General features: G+C 36.7%; 1 protein-coding gene across 1 annotated transcript in view; it reads left to right on the top strand.

Moving 5' to 3' along the window:
• Window positions 1-16,327, top strand: part of LOC129232371 (CARD- and ANK-domain containing inflammasome adapter protein-like) — a 38,645-nt gene extending 22,318 nt beyond the window's left edge. The window contains exons 3-4 of the mRNA XM_054866522.1: window positions 10,258-10,337; window positions 14,754-16,327. Coding sequence (XP_054722497.1) covers window positions 10,258-10,337; window positions 14,754-15,786 — 1,113 coding nt within the window. The 3' untranslated portion in view covers window positions 15,787-16,327. The remainder of the gene's footprint in view (window positions 1-10,257; window positions 10,338-14,753) is intronic.
• Window positions 16,328-16,556: the final 229 nt, after the last annotated feature.

Here is a 16,556-nt window from a genome sequence, read left to right as displayed (position 1 = left end):
ACGACAGTGATGACTAATAGGTTAAAATGTCATGACATTTGGTGCCAAAATTAAGTCACCAAAAAATGGTGCCAACTTCATATTATATCTACAATTTGTTGCCAAGTCCATGGACTACAAACGCATATGACGTCATTGATATATGAGGCACCGAAGGCGGAGAATCGAGCCATCCTAGACCGCTCGTACCATGCTTAAATATTTACTAAAAATCATGCGTTGATATTATGAGGGATCAGTGTAAGTGCAGTAAACTCCCAATTAATATGCAGAATAGGGTGACATGGTAACCGCGGATAATCTGCAAACTAAATCAAAATCAACACTCGCACATACTTTTAAACTCTGCCAGCGATGACCTATTTAATTTTAAAAAATCTCCACATTTGGCGACATTTAGCAATTTTTCGCCAAATTTGCCACCAAAAATAAGTTGCCAAAAATGATGCCAACTTAGCGATATCTCTTTAATTTCTCGCCAAGTCCACAGCAGCCACTCCAAGCAGATATGACATCACCAACGTGTAAGTCACTGCAGTACCCGAACGTTGTACTGTCGACCCGAATTTAGTCGGCATAGCTGCCAGAATAATGCCTAAACATGATAACATTACTGTTGAGTAACACTTGAATGAAAAATGCTTAATAGTTTGTAGGGGTGTCGAAAAGTAAATTTCCTTATATACGGAGTCCTAGCGGCCTATTCGCTGAACCTATCGATCCAAAATTTTAGAACAGTTATTTAAAAGAATGTTAGAGATTTATGATTTTAAACAGAGTAGTGATCTCATGGCCGCAGTTACAGTGATAGAATCTCAAAATTTTCAAATGACAACACCCACGTCTTCCTTGCGCAAATTGATCAGTGTATTGATGAGCCAGAAATGGCGTTCGATCCATCGACGTGTGACAAAAATAGTTTGAAAAATTAGGCACCGACTGATGAAAGACGCTTTCCACTCTGCATTTTACAGATTTTTTTCCTTAAGCTTTGCACATGGTGTTTAGTGGTTGGTGCTTCTACTACTGTCTTACCCTGTGAGTTATGCAACATGCTTATCTTTTATACTGTCACTGGGATAAACAATTTTCATCTTGGCAGTTTTTCTCACACGCCACTCGTTACAACGCAATTTGAGGTTTTTCAATACGCAGATCAATTTGCGCAAGAAAAAAGGGGATGTTGCAATTCAAAATTTCCGAAATTAGTTCACTATAATAAATTCTGTGTTAAAACTACGTTGTTTAAAGTTTTCGCAATTAGGAGAGCATCTGTTCAAATAACCGTAACACAAATTTTGGTTCTATTGGTTCAGCGGACAGGTGGCTAGTTGCAAAAATACCTTTTTTTTTTTTTTGGAACAAAAGTAGCATTATAGTTTATCTTAAGCTAAAAAATGTTTTAATTATTTTGTGTTCGAGAAAAAAGCTTTAAAACCAACATAAGTTCGTTACTTGACCGTTCTGGTCAACTACTGGCATTTTACACAACCAGTAGTTGACCACCCCTCAATCCCAGCATAAATGATTAGTAAAATTATGCATTTTTTTTATTTACTTAGTATAAACATGGATGATCAGCATATATCAGTAAATGAACCTGAAGAATAAAATTTAACGTCAAGGAATACGATTAAACATTTTATCTCATGACAATTCTCACTAGTAAGAAAAGTGATTTTCTTGAAATTTTTCATGTGTCTCTGTAATTGTACCATCCTAACCTCCATTCAAAACTTTAGTTACAACTATATATTATGAGAGAACACTTCATGGGATGCTATAAATTAGTTCCAGCAATCAGATGAAAAATATCTACTTATTTATTCTTGTTTTGCGCATATTAGTGCTCGAGTGGTCTGGCAGGTGGTCAACCACTGGCAAATCACCCTAATACACTACACACTCAACAGCGCAACGGCTCAGTCAAGACTAACTTTGAACACTCCGCCTTGGATATTTATAAATCCTTGGAAAGATTCCACAATATTCCATTGAGAAATTTCGATTACGTTCTACCAATATTTCCTTTTTATTCCCTTCAGAAATCTCATCAGAGGACCATATGCGTTATTCGAATGTAAGGGGGATGTATACTCATTACAAGAAGCTATTTACCGGTTAAGTTACTACGATAATTTCACATGAAAATTAATGGAACAACCGCCAAAATTAGCCAGACTGCATCAAATTAATCATAGAAACAATTACTATTTACAAGATTTGTAGCAAGATGTTAAGCAAGTGCTACCTTAAATTATGATTACTAAATTAATATTACATAATGAATATCACTATTGAGATAAGTTTTGATAAAAATTGTGATTAGTTGTGATAAAAGTTGTGATCTCTATTAATACTTACAACGTTTTTATTTGAATGGGCTTGGATGGTTTTATTGGTCATACTTAATTGGATTGAAGGTCCTTTTTTTTTAATGTTCATTCAAAAGAATAAAGTAGGAAGGAGTAAAGTAGAGTAAATATAAATATATATGTATTAAAAAATGTTGAACATTTTTTGTTTCAATTTTAAAGTTATTTCTGAACAAAATGCGTGTTTTTTTTTTTTTTTTTTTTTTTTGCAAAAGAGATGATATCTATACTGTTTTATACCAGAAGAATATATTCAAACCCCCAATGCAGAATAATACAAAATTTGCGACATACGTCGCAGAACAAATGCTTGAGCTGCAGAACAATTCTGTTTAAATGTGTGAGGAAAACTTAGACAAATTTTCTGCAGATTTCTGTGAAATTTCTGCAGACAATCTGCAGTTTCTGCAGAAATGTCATATTATTCTAAATCTGAAAAGATCCTGATTTTTCTAGCGTTTTTGGTTCCCCTTTCCCTTATTTTTCCCAATCGAGCTTCATCCATTGCATTTTCCTCCATTAAAGTATGTTTTGGAAACATGCCAACGCCAACATTGAAACACGTCCATTGCCGAAAATTGCGTGTCTTGTTTGAGATTTTAACCTTCTTACATCCTGAAAATATTTCAATTATTTAGAAAGTTTTGAAGTGTTTTTTTATGTGCTGCCCTAATTTGACTCAATTTATTTATTATTTTAGTTATTTTGTTTATTTATTAAAGTTATTTTAATTGCTCCTTCATGCTATGTAAAATGAACCAAAAAAGTGCGGTTCGACGCCTATGATATAATTTAAATTCAAGTAGTCAAGTTTCATGATAACTATTGAGTAATTCACAAATGCATTCAAGTAAATTCTTTATTAGTTGACACGACATTTATCGTAGCTTCATGCACTACTACAACTTATCTATATAACTGGCAAATTTAGAAATTCAATGAATGATCAAGATTCGCATTAGGTGCGGTTACAGTATATAAACTAGTTCACGTGTGCAGATCTAATTTACATAAATAATTCTAACACACTGGGCCCGGCTGAACAGAATGTTCAGAACCCCAATAACCCAATAACTTTCATATTAGAGCTTCAAAATGCTCAAAAATCAAATTCAAATATTATTTTTAAACAATTTCAATTGTCTTTTTTTTTTCAAAGAATTACTTACCAAACTTCTCAGAAATATCTCAAAATACCTTCAAAAAATAACTTTAAATGAAGAAATTTTTACATTTAATTTTTTTTTTTTTTTTTTTTTTTTTTTCAAATTTTATCAGAATTTATCAAACAATTCAAATTAACGAAATTGAAAAAAGTTCAAAGTTTAGTTTAAACAACAATATTAGTAAAAAAATTTTTATAGCATAAACTTGTTAGTAAGAATATCAAATATTAGTAAACTTAACTTTATACAACAATTAAAAACAAATGTTCACAATAATTTACAATTTTAAATACATGTAACAACTCATTCACATTCTAACTTAACCAGCAACTGAACTGGCCTTTTTAATATGCCTCTTTCCGTTCTAATTTCGCAACTGCGAATTAATCCATCTCTTCCAGTAAAAGTCTTAACAACCTTTCCTAATCTCCACATGTTACGCGGTAAAAGTTCTTCTCTTATTACAACAATATCATTCACGTTTAGTTCTGTTTTAGTTTTGTGGTTTTTTGCACCGTTTACCGATTTTAATTGCAACAAATAGTCTTTGTAGAACAACTTCCAAAATCTATTTAAAAGTCTTTCACGATATTGATACATTTTACACATAATTTTCCTATTACTAGTAGGCACAAAGTCTGTATATTTCACTGGAGGCAAATTTAATGGTTTATTTCCTAAAAGAAAATGAGCAGGTGATAATACCTGGTATTCATGTTGATCATTTTCAATGTACGTCAGAGGTCTGTGGTTTATCACCGATTCTATTTCAATCAAAACAGTTTCCAACTCGTCGGCATGCAGTGAGGAGCGACCAAGTGTTTTTCTTAGCATAGTCTTGACTAATCGTACAAGTCTCTCATAGAAGCCACCCCACCATGCTCCTTTTTCTACGATGTATCTCCACTGTATACCTTTTGCGGCATAAAAGTTCTTTACGTCAGGATGACTTAATACTTGCCACATCTTTTTAAGTTCTGCATTAGCTGCCTTGAATGTTCTTGCATTATCAGAATAGATAACAGAGCATAATCCTTTTCTTGACACGAATCTACGGAAAGCTAAGATTCCGTAGTCAAGTTTTTAGTTAATTCCAGATGAATACCTCTAGTCACCGCACAGGTAATCAGAAGAATATAATACTTCGTATCTTCGTTTTAAACAAACAGAGGTCCAGCATAGTCCACGCCGATTACATCGAACGGATTTGATTTTTCGATTCTGGCAGATGGCAAAGGGGCTATGTCTTGCTGCATTGGTCTGGAATTAAACCGCTGGCAGATGATACATTTTCTTATAATACGTTTCACATTCTGCCGTCCTTTAACTATCCAATATTTTTCCCGAAGGTACCCAAGCGTACCTGCAATTCCCGAATGGAAAGCTTTTTCATGTGCATCTCGCACCAAGATTTCAGTAAAATGAGTTTTCGATGGAATAATAATTGGATGTTTTTCGTAAAAACTCAAAGTCGATTTTTGTAGTCGGCCTCCTACTAACAATATCCCGTCTTCACTGAGGAATGGATTCAATTCACGAATTTTAGAATTTCTACTAATTTGATGTTCTTGTTTTAAACAAGTAATTTCGTCACTAAAATGCTCATGTTGAATTTCCTTTATCAAACTTAACTCTGCAGCGAAAAGTTCTTCAGCTCTTAAGGGACCTTTTTTTCTTGTCAGCTTTACACCTTACATTATAAATAAATCTTTGTATCCATGCGGTCACCCTAACAGCTCGACTTAGTTTACTATACTTTTCAAGATTCAGAAGACTGTCAGAATTCACCGCAACAGAAGGTAGAACTGTATTTTCAGCAACACATTTCTTCTTTTCTAGCTTCACATCAGAAAGCCCAGATGTCAATGGCATTTTCTTGGGCCAATTGTTTTTTGATTCGGACAACCAATCTGGTCCGGATTTCCATAATTTTAATGACAATAAATGTTCAGCAGAACACCCACGTGACAATATATCACTCGGTTTGTCGGATCCACTGCAATGTCCCCATGCATTAAATTTTGTTAAAGATTGTATTTCGGATACTCTATTCTTGACAAATAATTTCCATCGCTCAGGGGCACTTCGAATCCAATGTATTACGATCTGACTATCAGTCCACAAGTAAATGTTTTCTTCTTGAATGGAAAACAAATCTTTTAGATACTTTGCGAGTTTTGATGTCGTTAATGCAGCTAACAATTCTAGTCTTGGTAGTGTGAGTTTTTGTTTAATCGGCGCAATTTTAGATTTTGCCATAACAAATGCTACAGTACAGTCCTCAACCGATCTTAAATACGCTACTGAACCGTAATTTTTTATTGATGCATCACCAAATATATACAATTCTTTATTCTTATTACGATTTAGTTCGCAAGGAAAATATTCGCGGCAAATTTCGAATTTCTTTAGAGTTTCTATTTCATCGCATCACTCGGACCACATTTGTTTGCATTCAATTGGAACTTCATCGTCAAGTTCTAAACCCAACTGCCAAAGATTTTGCATTATTAATTTCGCTCTCAATACAAAAGGTGAAATAAATCCTAACGGATCAAAAATAGTAGCGGTTACTTTTAATATGTTTCTTTTTGTGATTATTCTACAGTTATTTAGTGTTTCAGACAACTTATCTATATTTAAAAACAATACATCTTTACTATTACACCAGTTAAGTCCTAGTACCTTTAAAGTATCATTGTGCTCTTTTTGTACCTCAACAATTCCATATTTATCCCAGAATCTTTCAAGCTCTTCTGAATTTGTACTAAATTGACGCAAATTCATCCCCGCTTCTTTAAGTACGTTGTAAGCTTCAGTGCTTAACTTGCAAGCATGTTCTACGGAATCTGAACCGTAAAAAATGTCATCTACATAAATAAAATTATTTAACATCTTAAAAATCTCTGGATTTTCCACTGACAATTTCTTTATGTGATGTTTTATAGTACATGCGAGAATAAAACTGCTACAAGCAACTCCAAACGGAGCACGAGTCATACGATAATGTTTTATATTTAATTCATTGTCAAAATACAAAAATCGCAATGCGTCCCTATCAGTTTCTACAATCCCAATTTGATGAAAGGCTTTTTCGATATCTGCCGAAAATGCATATTTAAACTGCCTGAAACACAAAATCAAATCTAAAATTGAAGGGTTTAAATTTGGGCCAGGTATCAAACATTGGTTTAAAGATACCTCATCATTAACTTTTGATGACGCATCATACACTATACGGACTTTAGTTTTTGACGCATTTTTTCTTACGACCGGAGAATGCGGCATGTAGTACATTGTATTGCCATCGTGACTTTCAACGCCACATTCTTCAATTATTCTGTTCCTTAACTGATCATTTATGATACTATCATAATTTTCCCTAAGCCACTCATCATTAATTAATTTGTTAGATAAATGCATAAGACGCAGTTTAGCATTTTCAAAGTTACTAGCCAAATGTTCATGATTTGACTTCCATAACAAACCAGCTTCATATCTCCCATTATTGAAATTCAATTCACTTTCAAACTTTTTTATGACCAATTCATCGTTTTTATCATCTTTTTCCTCCAAACCCATATGATCTAAAGCCCAAAATTTTCTCAAACTATCATTAATTGAGCTATGATCCTCGCTTTCACATTGCGTAGCACCAATTGTAAACATAGAAGCACTAGATTGATTTTCCCCGAAAGCTCCAACTAACGACCACCCAAACAATGAAGAAACTGCAAATAACCTTTTACTAATTCGTTTCTTTTGCTCTGTTTGTACTTCCCAACACGAATCAGAACCCAGCAATAATTCTATTTTAGAGGACTCGCCATTATCGGCTAATTGTAAATTTTCCGTTTTCAACATTTCTAAAATACTTCTCGAGGGTACTTTTATAAGCGCTCCAGAAATTGTATCTGTTACAAGGGCTTCAACTGTTATACAACTATTAGGTTCATGCATACTTTTTAGTTTAACTTCGACAACATCATATTCTTTCAATTTACCCTTAATGTATCCAAAAGAATATATGTACAGTTTTTCCCTTCTTATACATTTTAATTTTAATTCCTTTGCTAATTCTGATTTAATGAACGTTTTTTGTGACTCTGAATCAAGCAAAATGCGCGTGATTCGACTTAACAAGCTATTTTTATCTGAAACATGAACAGTACAAGTTTGCAGATATATACCTTTATCAGCAGTTTCAGAAATTGTCTTTGAATTCAGCGACAAAGATGCAATCGCATTTTCTTTATCTTCAGAATCTGAAACAATTTTCCTACAGAACAATTTATTGTGATTTACACTGTTACAAACTTTGCAAGGTGGAATTTTTACCCTACATTTAAACGAAACGTACCCTTTTCTAAAACATTTATAACAACGCCCTTGATTCTTTAGAATCATCCTTTTTTGTTCATTTGTTTTCTCACATTTTCTAACATCATGAGTATTTTCATTACAATAATAGCAGTATGAATTAGTCATTGTGGTTAGCGCCGAAGTTGTAGGAACACTTCTAGAGTAATTATTTTTATTCTGCGCAAACTCACTATTTGATTTCCTTTTCTTTGAATTTATAATTACATTCGAGGCTTCCAAACTTTCTACTTCTAATCTAATGAAATCCAAAAGCTCCGTGACGTTATACTGTTTTTTCGAATTACGTTTTCTATTAAATTCTAAATTCATATCATCAGGCAACAATTTTAAAATAATTGGTCCTAATAGACTCCCATACGATTCTGAAACAATCCCCAATGAGTTCAGACTTCTTATGTTTATTTCACAAGAATCGTAAAGTGTTCTTAAAGCTTTTACATGAGACGAATACTTTACAGGATCTAAATTAAGAAGATTATTCATGTGGGAAGAAATAACTAAATCTACGCGTCCAAACCTTTCTTTAATCAAACCTATACAAGCGTCATAATTCTCATCTGAAAGTGAGAACCCAGATACTGCATTTAACGCAGCTCCTCCTAATAACGATTTCAAATAAGTAAATTTTTCAATCTTTGATAATTCAGAATTATTCCCGATAGCATTTTCAAACGAATTAAAAAATTCCAAAAAATGGCTTGGATCTCCGTAATATTTAGAAATTGAAATCTTAGGCAAACGAATGTTATTTTTTACCTCATTTTTGCATGAAACAATATGGTCACCAGTGGATTGATTTTGATTTTGTACAGCATTTGAAATAGAATCAAATTTCTTTTTAGTTCTAAATTGACATAAACTAATTTTTTCCTCATACTCTAACACAGAACTATATTCCTTTTCTATTTCAGCTTCCTCCCCGACAAAACAATTAAATATCTGCTCATTAAGAATTTTTAACTCTGATTTAGCATTAAGCAAAAATAAATTTTCCTCAATTGCATTTCTATCAAAAGTTTCACTTTGCAGACCTGATTCTATACAATTTACAAGTTTAGTTACTGCAATCCGAATTGTTTTTCTAGCAGCTTTAAATTTATTAAGTTCAGCAGCTGTCTTTACTATGTTACCTTCTACTGACATTTTTAATCGCTTACCTTTATGAAAAACTCGCACACACCAGTACTATCCAGACGATAGAAATTCTGTAGGTGTAATTTTATCGAAACGGACGAAAACTGCCATGATGTACAAATCTATTCATTCCGTTGTCAAATTCAACTTAATGCGATATTTCAATCTTCATTCGATACTTCAAGACAGCGTTTTTCAACAATACGCCTGCTTCCAAATTACAACTTCTACTGTTCTGAACTTCATTTATTCCATTCGCATTCGTGCCCCACGTTGGGCGCCAAAAAATGATATAATTTAAATTCAAGTAGTCAAGTTTCATGATAACTATTGAGTAATTCACAAATGCATTCAAGTAAATTCTTTATTAGTTGACACGACATTTATCGTAGCTTCATGCACTACTACAACTTATCTATATAACAGGCAAATTTTAAAAATTCAATGAATGATCAAGATTCGCATTAGGTGCGGTTACAGTATATAAACTAGTTCACGTGTGCAGATCTAATTTACATAAATAATTCTAACAGCCTAGGTTCGGATTTTTGTATCTTTGCTCTTTCTGTGCGTTTTAGAAGGCATATAAAATATTTTATTAGAGCCTCAATCGGTTAAGGTTCCACAGAAATGCATAGCAACAGTAGAGTTTTAAAAACTGAAAAGTGAAAGAAAGGAAACCTCCCGTGTAAAACGATTTTGATTTAGGGCACCCGATTTGTGGAAAGGGTCAGGTTGGTTACAATGCTCGAAGTACTTGCAGAACAATTTTGGTTAAATGATTTTACGTTGCAGAACATCACCAAGTATTCTGATTTGTAGTCCAAAACAAAATTGGTAAATTAGGTCTGATAAAATGAAGGAAAAATTCCTAGACTTATGCCAATAGTCACTTGTTGCGAATAGCCACTACCAAAACATTGTGGGAAATTCGAAATTCTAACAGTTAGTATTTCTGCTTAAAACGTGTTTTTTCTTTTTTCCAAAAGATTTTAAAACAGGATATAATCCGTTTTGAAAGTTAACTCTTTAAGTAAAAAGGACTGCTCTCTGCCTTCGACTTTTTTTTTTTTTTTTTGTAAAATCGTCACTGGAAAAGGAACCATCCTTTTCGGCTGTCTTTTGGACTACTGTTTGATGTGTTAGCGAGTCACGTTTCCGCTGTCCATCCTAAGAACTCTGTGTTTGCTCTGTTTCAGGGGAGTGGCCGTGGAGCAGATGGGGAGCTGCCATCGACGTCCAAGCGTCAATGCCAAGATGGCGAAGGACAACCTCACAAGTAAGTTGTCCGTGGATGAAGTGACATTGTGCTGTCGTTCATTCAGAACGGGAAGGGAAGTCTTCCCTATTGTGTCACATTTGGAGATGTAACAATTATGGAAATTTTAAAGTGGTGGGTAAAGCAAAAAATAAATTTCGGGAAATTTAGGGGAAAATAGAAAATTTGAATTTTTTGTCAATTAATGTGTCACATTCTAATGGGTTAATTAGTTTACTCTTCAGATGGTTTAGAAATTTCGAAGGCTTTCCTCAATCCAAATTGTTATTTAGTGTTTCATCTCCACTCCCTGTCGAAGCCAGTCTTGCGTCAATTTCATATTTGCTTTCCGTTTGAATATTTAGGGTTTTCTTATAAGTCAAATCATAAACTGACATTTTTGCACCCCACGGTGAATATCCAGGCTTTTAATCTGTTCCTTGTTCAAAACGAATAATCGCTGAAGTGCTACGTGTTTTAAAGTGAAACACGGAAACATCATTTTGTAAATTAAAAAAAAATTGTTTATTAGCCACTGCATCATTACTTTCCCAAGTTCTTTAAATGCGTGCCGGATAACGGTAACGTGATCGATTGGTGAGATAGGAAATAGATAAATGTGGTTGGCTGATTATTTTAAATTTTAATCGAATTTCTAATGCAATTAAATGGATTTTAATATTTATTTGGGCGGATCAAACACTCACTTACACCATCGGCCATAGATTTCGCCAAAAGTTTTGCAGGAAAATTTCAATTACTAAACGGCCATCTTTTCAATTGTCGCTATCTTTTACGCCAAAGACTAAATACTCATGTTTTTCGACTTTAGCAACATAACCAGAATAAAACGATTATGGTCTGAAATTTGTCTGCTGTGCGAAAATCTCGATATTCGATTTAACGTTCCCTAAAGTGCAAAACAAATTTCTTTTTTTTTTCTTTTGACTGTTTCCTTTAGTTGCGAAGAAGTGAAGCTTTTGTTGATATGATAAAAATTTCGCCAAGTAAATTACGCAAACTTTTAAGCAAGATTACTTACTAAGGAAATATTTCGGGTCAAAACTTTTAGCATCATTTTAGGATCACAGAGGAAAGTTCAGCATTTGGTGACAATTTCTCTTTGACGAAAATTGGTGACTGAATACACACGGTTCTTTTTCCAAATTAGGGAGAGGGAGCATTATGCAAGGAATCCCGAAAAAGTTTGTAGCATTTTAAATCTTGCCAAGAACCCAAGAAACTTGAAGTATCCCAACATAACTTTTGCAAGTAAAGCATGAAATACGGACGACTAATTTGTTAACGGTATTTGGTACTTCAATGGCCGCATGAGAAAGGTGGGATGCTATCTGCCAAAAAAAGTAATTTGTGGGGAGATTTTGATAACTGAATCTGGCGATCTCTTTCAATTGGAGTCAAATATCTCGAACCAAAGTATATGCGTGGATTATCCTTTTCTTCTAAACATAAAGTGTTTAATTACGCATTATTTCTGTGGGGAGGAGGTGAGAAAGCGGGATTATCGTTCAAACTTAATTTTTCTTTAAAGAGTTCGATTTGTCAATCGATCAGAGTTCACTTCGCTTGCTAATCTGCTGGGTTACGGTAGCGTGGTTGCTTGGCGAGTTGAGCAACAAGCGATAGAGTTGGAAGATCATTTTTATCACATTTTAAAGCACAGTTAGTATAAATCAATGTATTTTCGCAACATATTTTAAAATGTAAAGACTTTTTAATTTTACATCGGACAGGAAGGTGGGGGAGGATGGGTTTAGTGTAATCGGTGGCCTTTTTTTCTCAAACAATAGGTTTTCAACAGTGAAGTTCTTTTTGATGCATTGGGGCGCGGGATTCAACCTTTCCTCCTAGATGTTCCGTGTTTTGTTACGTGGATTTTTTGTTGAGTGAGGCAGAGAGTGGGTGTTTTGTTTTTGTTGAAAGAATCAATTGCTAATCTGACTGGGTTATGGTAACGTGATCACTTTGCAAATCTTCATTTAAATAACTAGCAGTACCCGCACGGCGATGCCCTTGCTAAAAAATTAAGGAAGTCCGTTGAATAAAAAATCGACGCCCCCCCCCCCACCCCGATGTGAAATCATAATTTTTCTTTAAATAAAATGCGTACAACTTTTCAAAAATACAATCCTTTGAAATTAAAAATAATTTACCAAATAAATAAAAATTCTATCAAAATTACATTTGCAGTAAAATAGTTTTGCAACTCCATAATTCATTGCCAAATTCGCCAAGCTACTTTCTAATTAAAAAGAAAATCCATTAACCTACGCGCAGTGAATTTAAAATAAAGTAATAACAGTAAAATATTCATAAGCAACCACGGCAACTTTTCCCAAAATGTTTAAAAAGAAAGTAATTGAAAATTGTCTAGAAAATGAACCTAGTGTTATAGTTAAATTGTCTATGAAGTGGACCTAGTGTTATAGCTTTTTCTCGAAAGAGAAGCCTTGAAAATTGGCTCAATTAGAATCGCTTATATCTCCGGTTCTAATGAAGTGAGAGAAATGGAACAAGCACCTTCTTGTTCAGAAAAAGAACCCCTTTCCAACGATATATAATGTTGGGGGGGGGGGACTTTTTCAACTACCAATTTGGCGAACAATGAATTTTTAGCTTAATTAATTAATAAGAAAAAATCTAATTCGAAATTTAGAATTCGGGCTTCGAGGTGCAGACCCCTGGGGTACGTTCAAATTTTTGTGCCAAGCTTCAGGACTGTAGGTGCTATGGGGTCTTCTCTGGCTATCGGGTACAAACAAAAAAAGAAACATCGCCGCCTTTATATATTTAGATAGCCGATGGTCGTGTAACGCGCGTGTTTTAACAGTGAAACTCGCGCCACGGCATGATCATTTGATGATGTGTTTTGGTCATGTTTAACATGCAGGGAAATGCTTTATCGTGACAAGGCTGAACTGGATCCGGTCACTTAACTGTTTGACTGGTGAGACTCATTCCGGGAGAATGAAGAAACGTAAAAATGGTCAACAGTGACCGCTATCTACCGGAGTTAAGGGTTAATCCACTGGAGTTTGGGGCAAAACTTAAAAGTACCAAAATATCCCCAAACAGGCAATCGCTGCTTTCAAATGTATATGGAAGCAAATTTTCACCCCTCATACCATGACGGGCGACTTTCTAGTGTGGTTAAATAATTGAGTTGGGGGATTATTTTATGCTTCGGAGCAACTGTTGACATACTTTAATGTTATGCAGCATTAGTTTAAGCTTAATTCTTTGCACGAGTATCGCCGTGAAGGTACAGCTAGTATGTATATAAAATGAAAAATTAAGTCCCCGCCGAATCCCCCCCCCCCAATTAAAAAAAACCATCGGCTAGCCACGCCTCTGGTACACGTGACGTATTTTCCAGCCCCAATAACGTTCCCCCACCTTTCAGCTCTCATAAGCCGTGAAGGACGAATGCAGACCTAAAGGGGATATGGGTAGAAAGAGGTAAAGATCTAATACGTTGAAGTGTTCTTGTAATATTCGGAAAACAGTTCATCGATGCGTTTTTCTTAGCATGCGTAGTAGGGATGCGCCGAATAGCGATGATACCGGATTCCGGACATCCTGCACTTTGCCGGATTCGGATATCCGGCTTTACAGTTGTTTTTAGTAACATTGCATCTTTATTCATTTTTATGGAATGCTGTTTCAGAATAATGAATCAAGCTTTTTCACAAAACATTTCCTCAAAAACAAATTAAATGCATTTAAAATTGATGTTTAAAACCTTTTTATTTCCATGTAGGGTGTATACGAGTCGTTCTGCACATTCAATGAAACACTAAAAGAGAGGAGCCTCAGATTGTATCGTAGGGGACAAACTTTAAATGAAAAATATTTCTGCGTATAAACCCTAGTTTTAACTTATAAATCATTGCTGTTGTTGAAACTGAAAATAGATAATTTAAATAGAATATTCTCCATGTTTTGTGTTCATGTTTAATGACTAACTTTGTTAAATCATTAATGTTTATGGAAATGAACCTTGTTCCATTTTTTACTACCTCTGCTTTTGGTGTGGCCACAGAGTATTGTCCAATGTGTAAAGCTGCCGGTGTTGTGACGGTCACGGACTTTTGCTTCACTTTTCCACACAAGCACGTGTAAACCGTTACGATGTTTTTAATCTGCTTTTAATAAATATAGTTTGGTTGAAGTCGTGTGCGGTCTCTGAACCTTCAATCCAGTAAAATTCATGATGAAGTAAGAATTTAGGACATTGAATCAAAATGTCCCTTACCTGCATCACGTTAAATATGTTTAGATTTAACAGTTATCTTTCATGTTGAAGGTTTTCTAGTCCAGAGATCATTCAGATAAGATTTTATGTGTGGGGGAAAGTGATCGAAAACCCTCCCGCTTTCAGTTTGAACGGAACGTGAATCTCTCTCTCTCTTCCAGGAGACGCCGGCCGGAGGACGGAGGTGCGTCGGAGACGGACGAGGACGGGATGACCGCGTTGCATCGTGCAGCAATGAGCGGAGACACGGAGAGGATCAGGGCGCTGCTGGACGGAGGATTGGACTCGAGGGCGAGGGATCGATGGGGACGGACGCCCCTCCACCTGGCTCTGTCGTGTGGGAAGGAGGCCGCGGCGGAGCTGCTGACGGACGCCGACTGCATCACGGATGTCGTGGATTTATACAGGTGCACCCCTCTGCATCTCGCTGCAAGAAGTGGGTTTGTGAACGTCGTCCGTATGCTGCTCGCGGGAGGGGCGGACGCAAGTGCGAAAGACGGAGCTGAATGTACGCCCCTCCATCGTGCCGTGATCTGGGGGAAGGAGACCGCGGCGGAGGTGCTGCTGGGGGCCACTCCCGAATGCGACGGGCCGGACGTTTGGGGCGGAACCCCCGTGCACTACGCTGCTAAGAAAGGTCTCGCGCGGACAGCGAGAGCCCTGGTATCGAGGGGTGCGCGTCTGCAGGCCAAAGATACAGATGGACGCTGTCCCCTGTACTATGCCCTGATGCGTGGACACGACGGTGTGGCAAGAGTGCTCCTTTTGGCGTACGCCTGGAGGTTCATTGAGATACATTGGGAGGAGATGGGGCTCCCGCAGAATGACGAGGAGCGCGGAGTCCGGCTGCTCTCCGAGTACGAGGCCGAGATGAGGGAGGCCCTGACGGAGGGGTCCCGCCTCTCCCTCCGCGACCTCGCCCGCCGACCCCCCTCCCGCCTGGCCCGGCGCCTCTCCGACGAGGCGATCCGGCGGCTCTCGGACCGGGACCTCCTGACGCGGGACTTCCCGCTCTTCGGAGACCTCCTCCTCGTCCGGCTGGGGGAGGTCCGGGAGAGGAGGGCCCTGGAGGACCGCTTCCTGCGCTGCTTCCCCCTCCTCTGCCGGCCCCTGCCCCCCGCCTGCACCGACGTCCTCCTCGCGTGCCTGGCGGACGACGACCTGAGGCACTTCGCCCGGGCCGCGGAGCTCTAGTCCCCGAGATTCCGTTCGGGTGCCTCGCGACGGGAAAGGGAAAATAAAGATCACGGGACTTGAACTTTGCTCGAACTGTATGAACCTCTTGTTTCTGAATGTAGAAAGTGCCGGAGGTAGTTGACTGAACTTTATCTGCTTTTGTTTCCGTGAAAGAAACCCGTTTGTCTTGTCAAGACAATTATTCTGAGACACCTTTCAAATGGCTTTGTCTATCATGTGCGAAATGCTTTGTGTGTATCAATCACGTAATAAAAGGAATATTCAAGCCATTAATAAAATCTCTTTTATTGTACCCTATTGGCCCGAAAGAAATAAAGTGAGCCGAAAATATTGACCCTGCTAATAAACTAAGAATGACGTTCACATGGCTCGATGTGTCATCGGGGGATATTTCGATAGTTGGGGAATCTGGCTCGGCCGTCCATTTTTGGGGCAAATATTTTTATTTTGGTAAAATACCTCTGGCACTGGAGCCAAAAAATGGACGCCAATGCAGAAAGATCGCCAGATCCCCAAGTGTTGAAATCTTCCCCAGACTATGCTTCTGCGTACAATTCACCAAAAAAAATTGAAAATCGCATTTTTGCAGCTTTTGCAACCGAAGTCTGTTTAGTAATGGGCAGTGCCTGAAATGACAAAAAAAAAAAAAAAAAGCTTATAATTTAATGCATAAGTTATCTTACTAATGTATGTAAACAAATGTTGAAAAGCATGCATCCATTTAGCCGAAAAGAAAACTGTTTCGGAGCTGCGAAGAATCTGTTGAA

This window comes from Uloborus diversus, unplaced genomic scaffold (genome assembly GCF_026930045.1).
Source record: "Uloborus diversus isolate 005 unplaced genomic scaffold, Udiv.v.3.1 scaffold_12, whole genome shotgun sequence".
Lineage (NCBI taxonomy): Eukaryota > Metazoa > Arthropoda > Arachnida > Araneae > Uloboridae > Uloborus > Uloborus diversus.
Note: the sequence above shows the minus strand (reverse complement) of the source record. Positions and strands in the feature narration are given on the sequence as shown.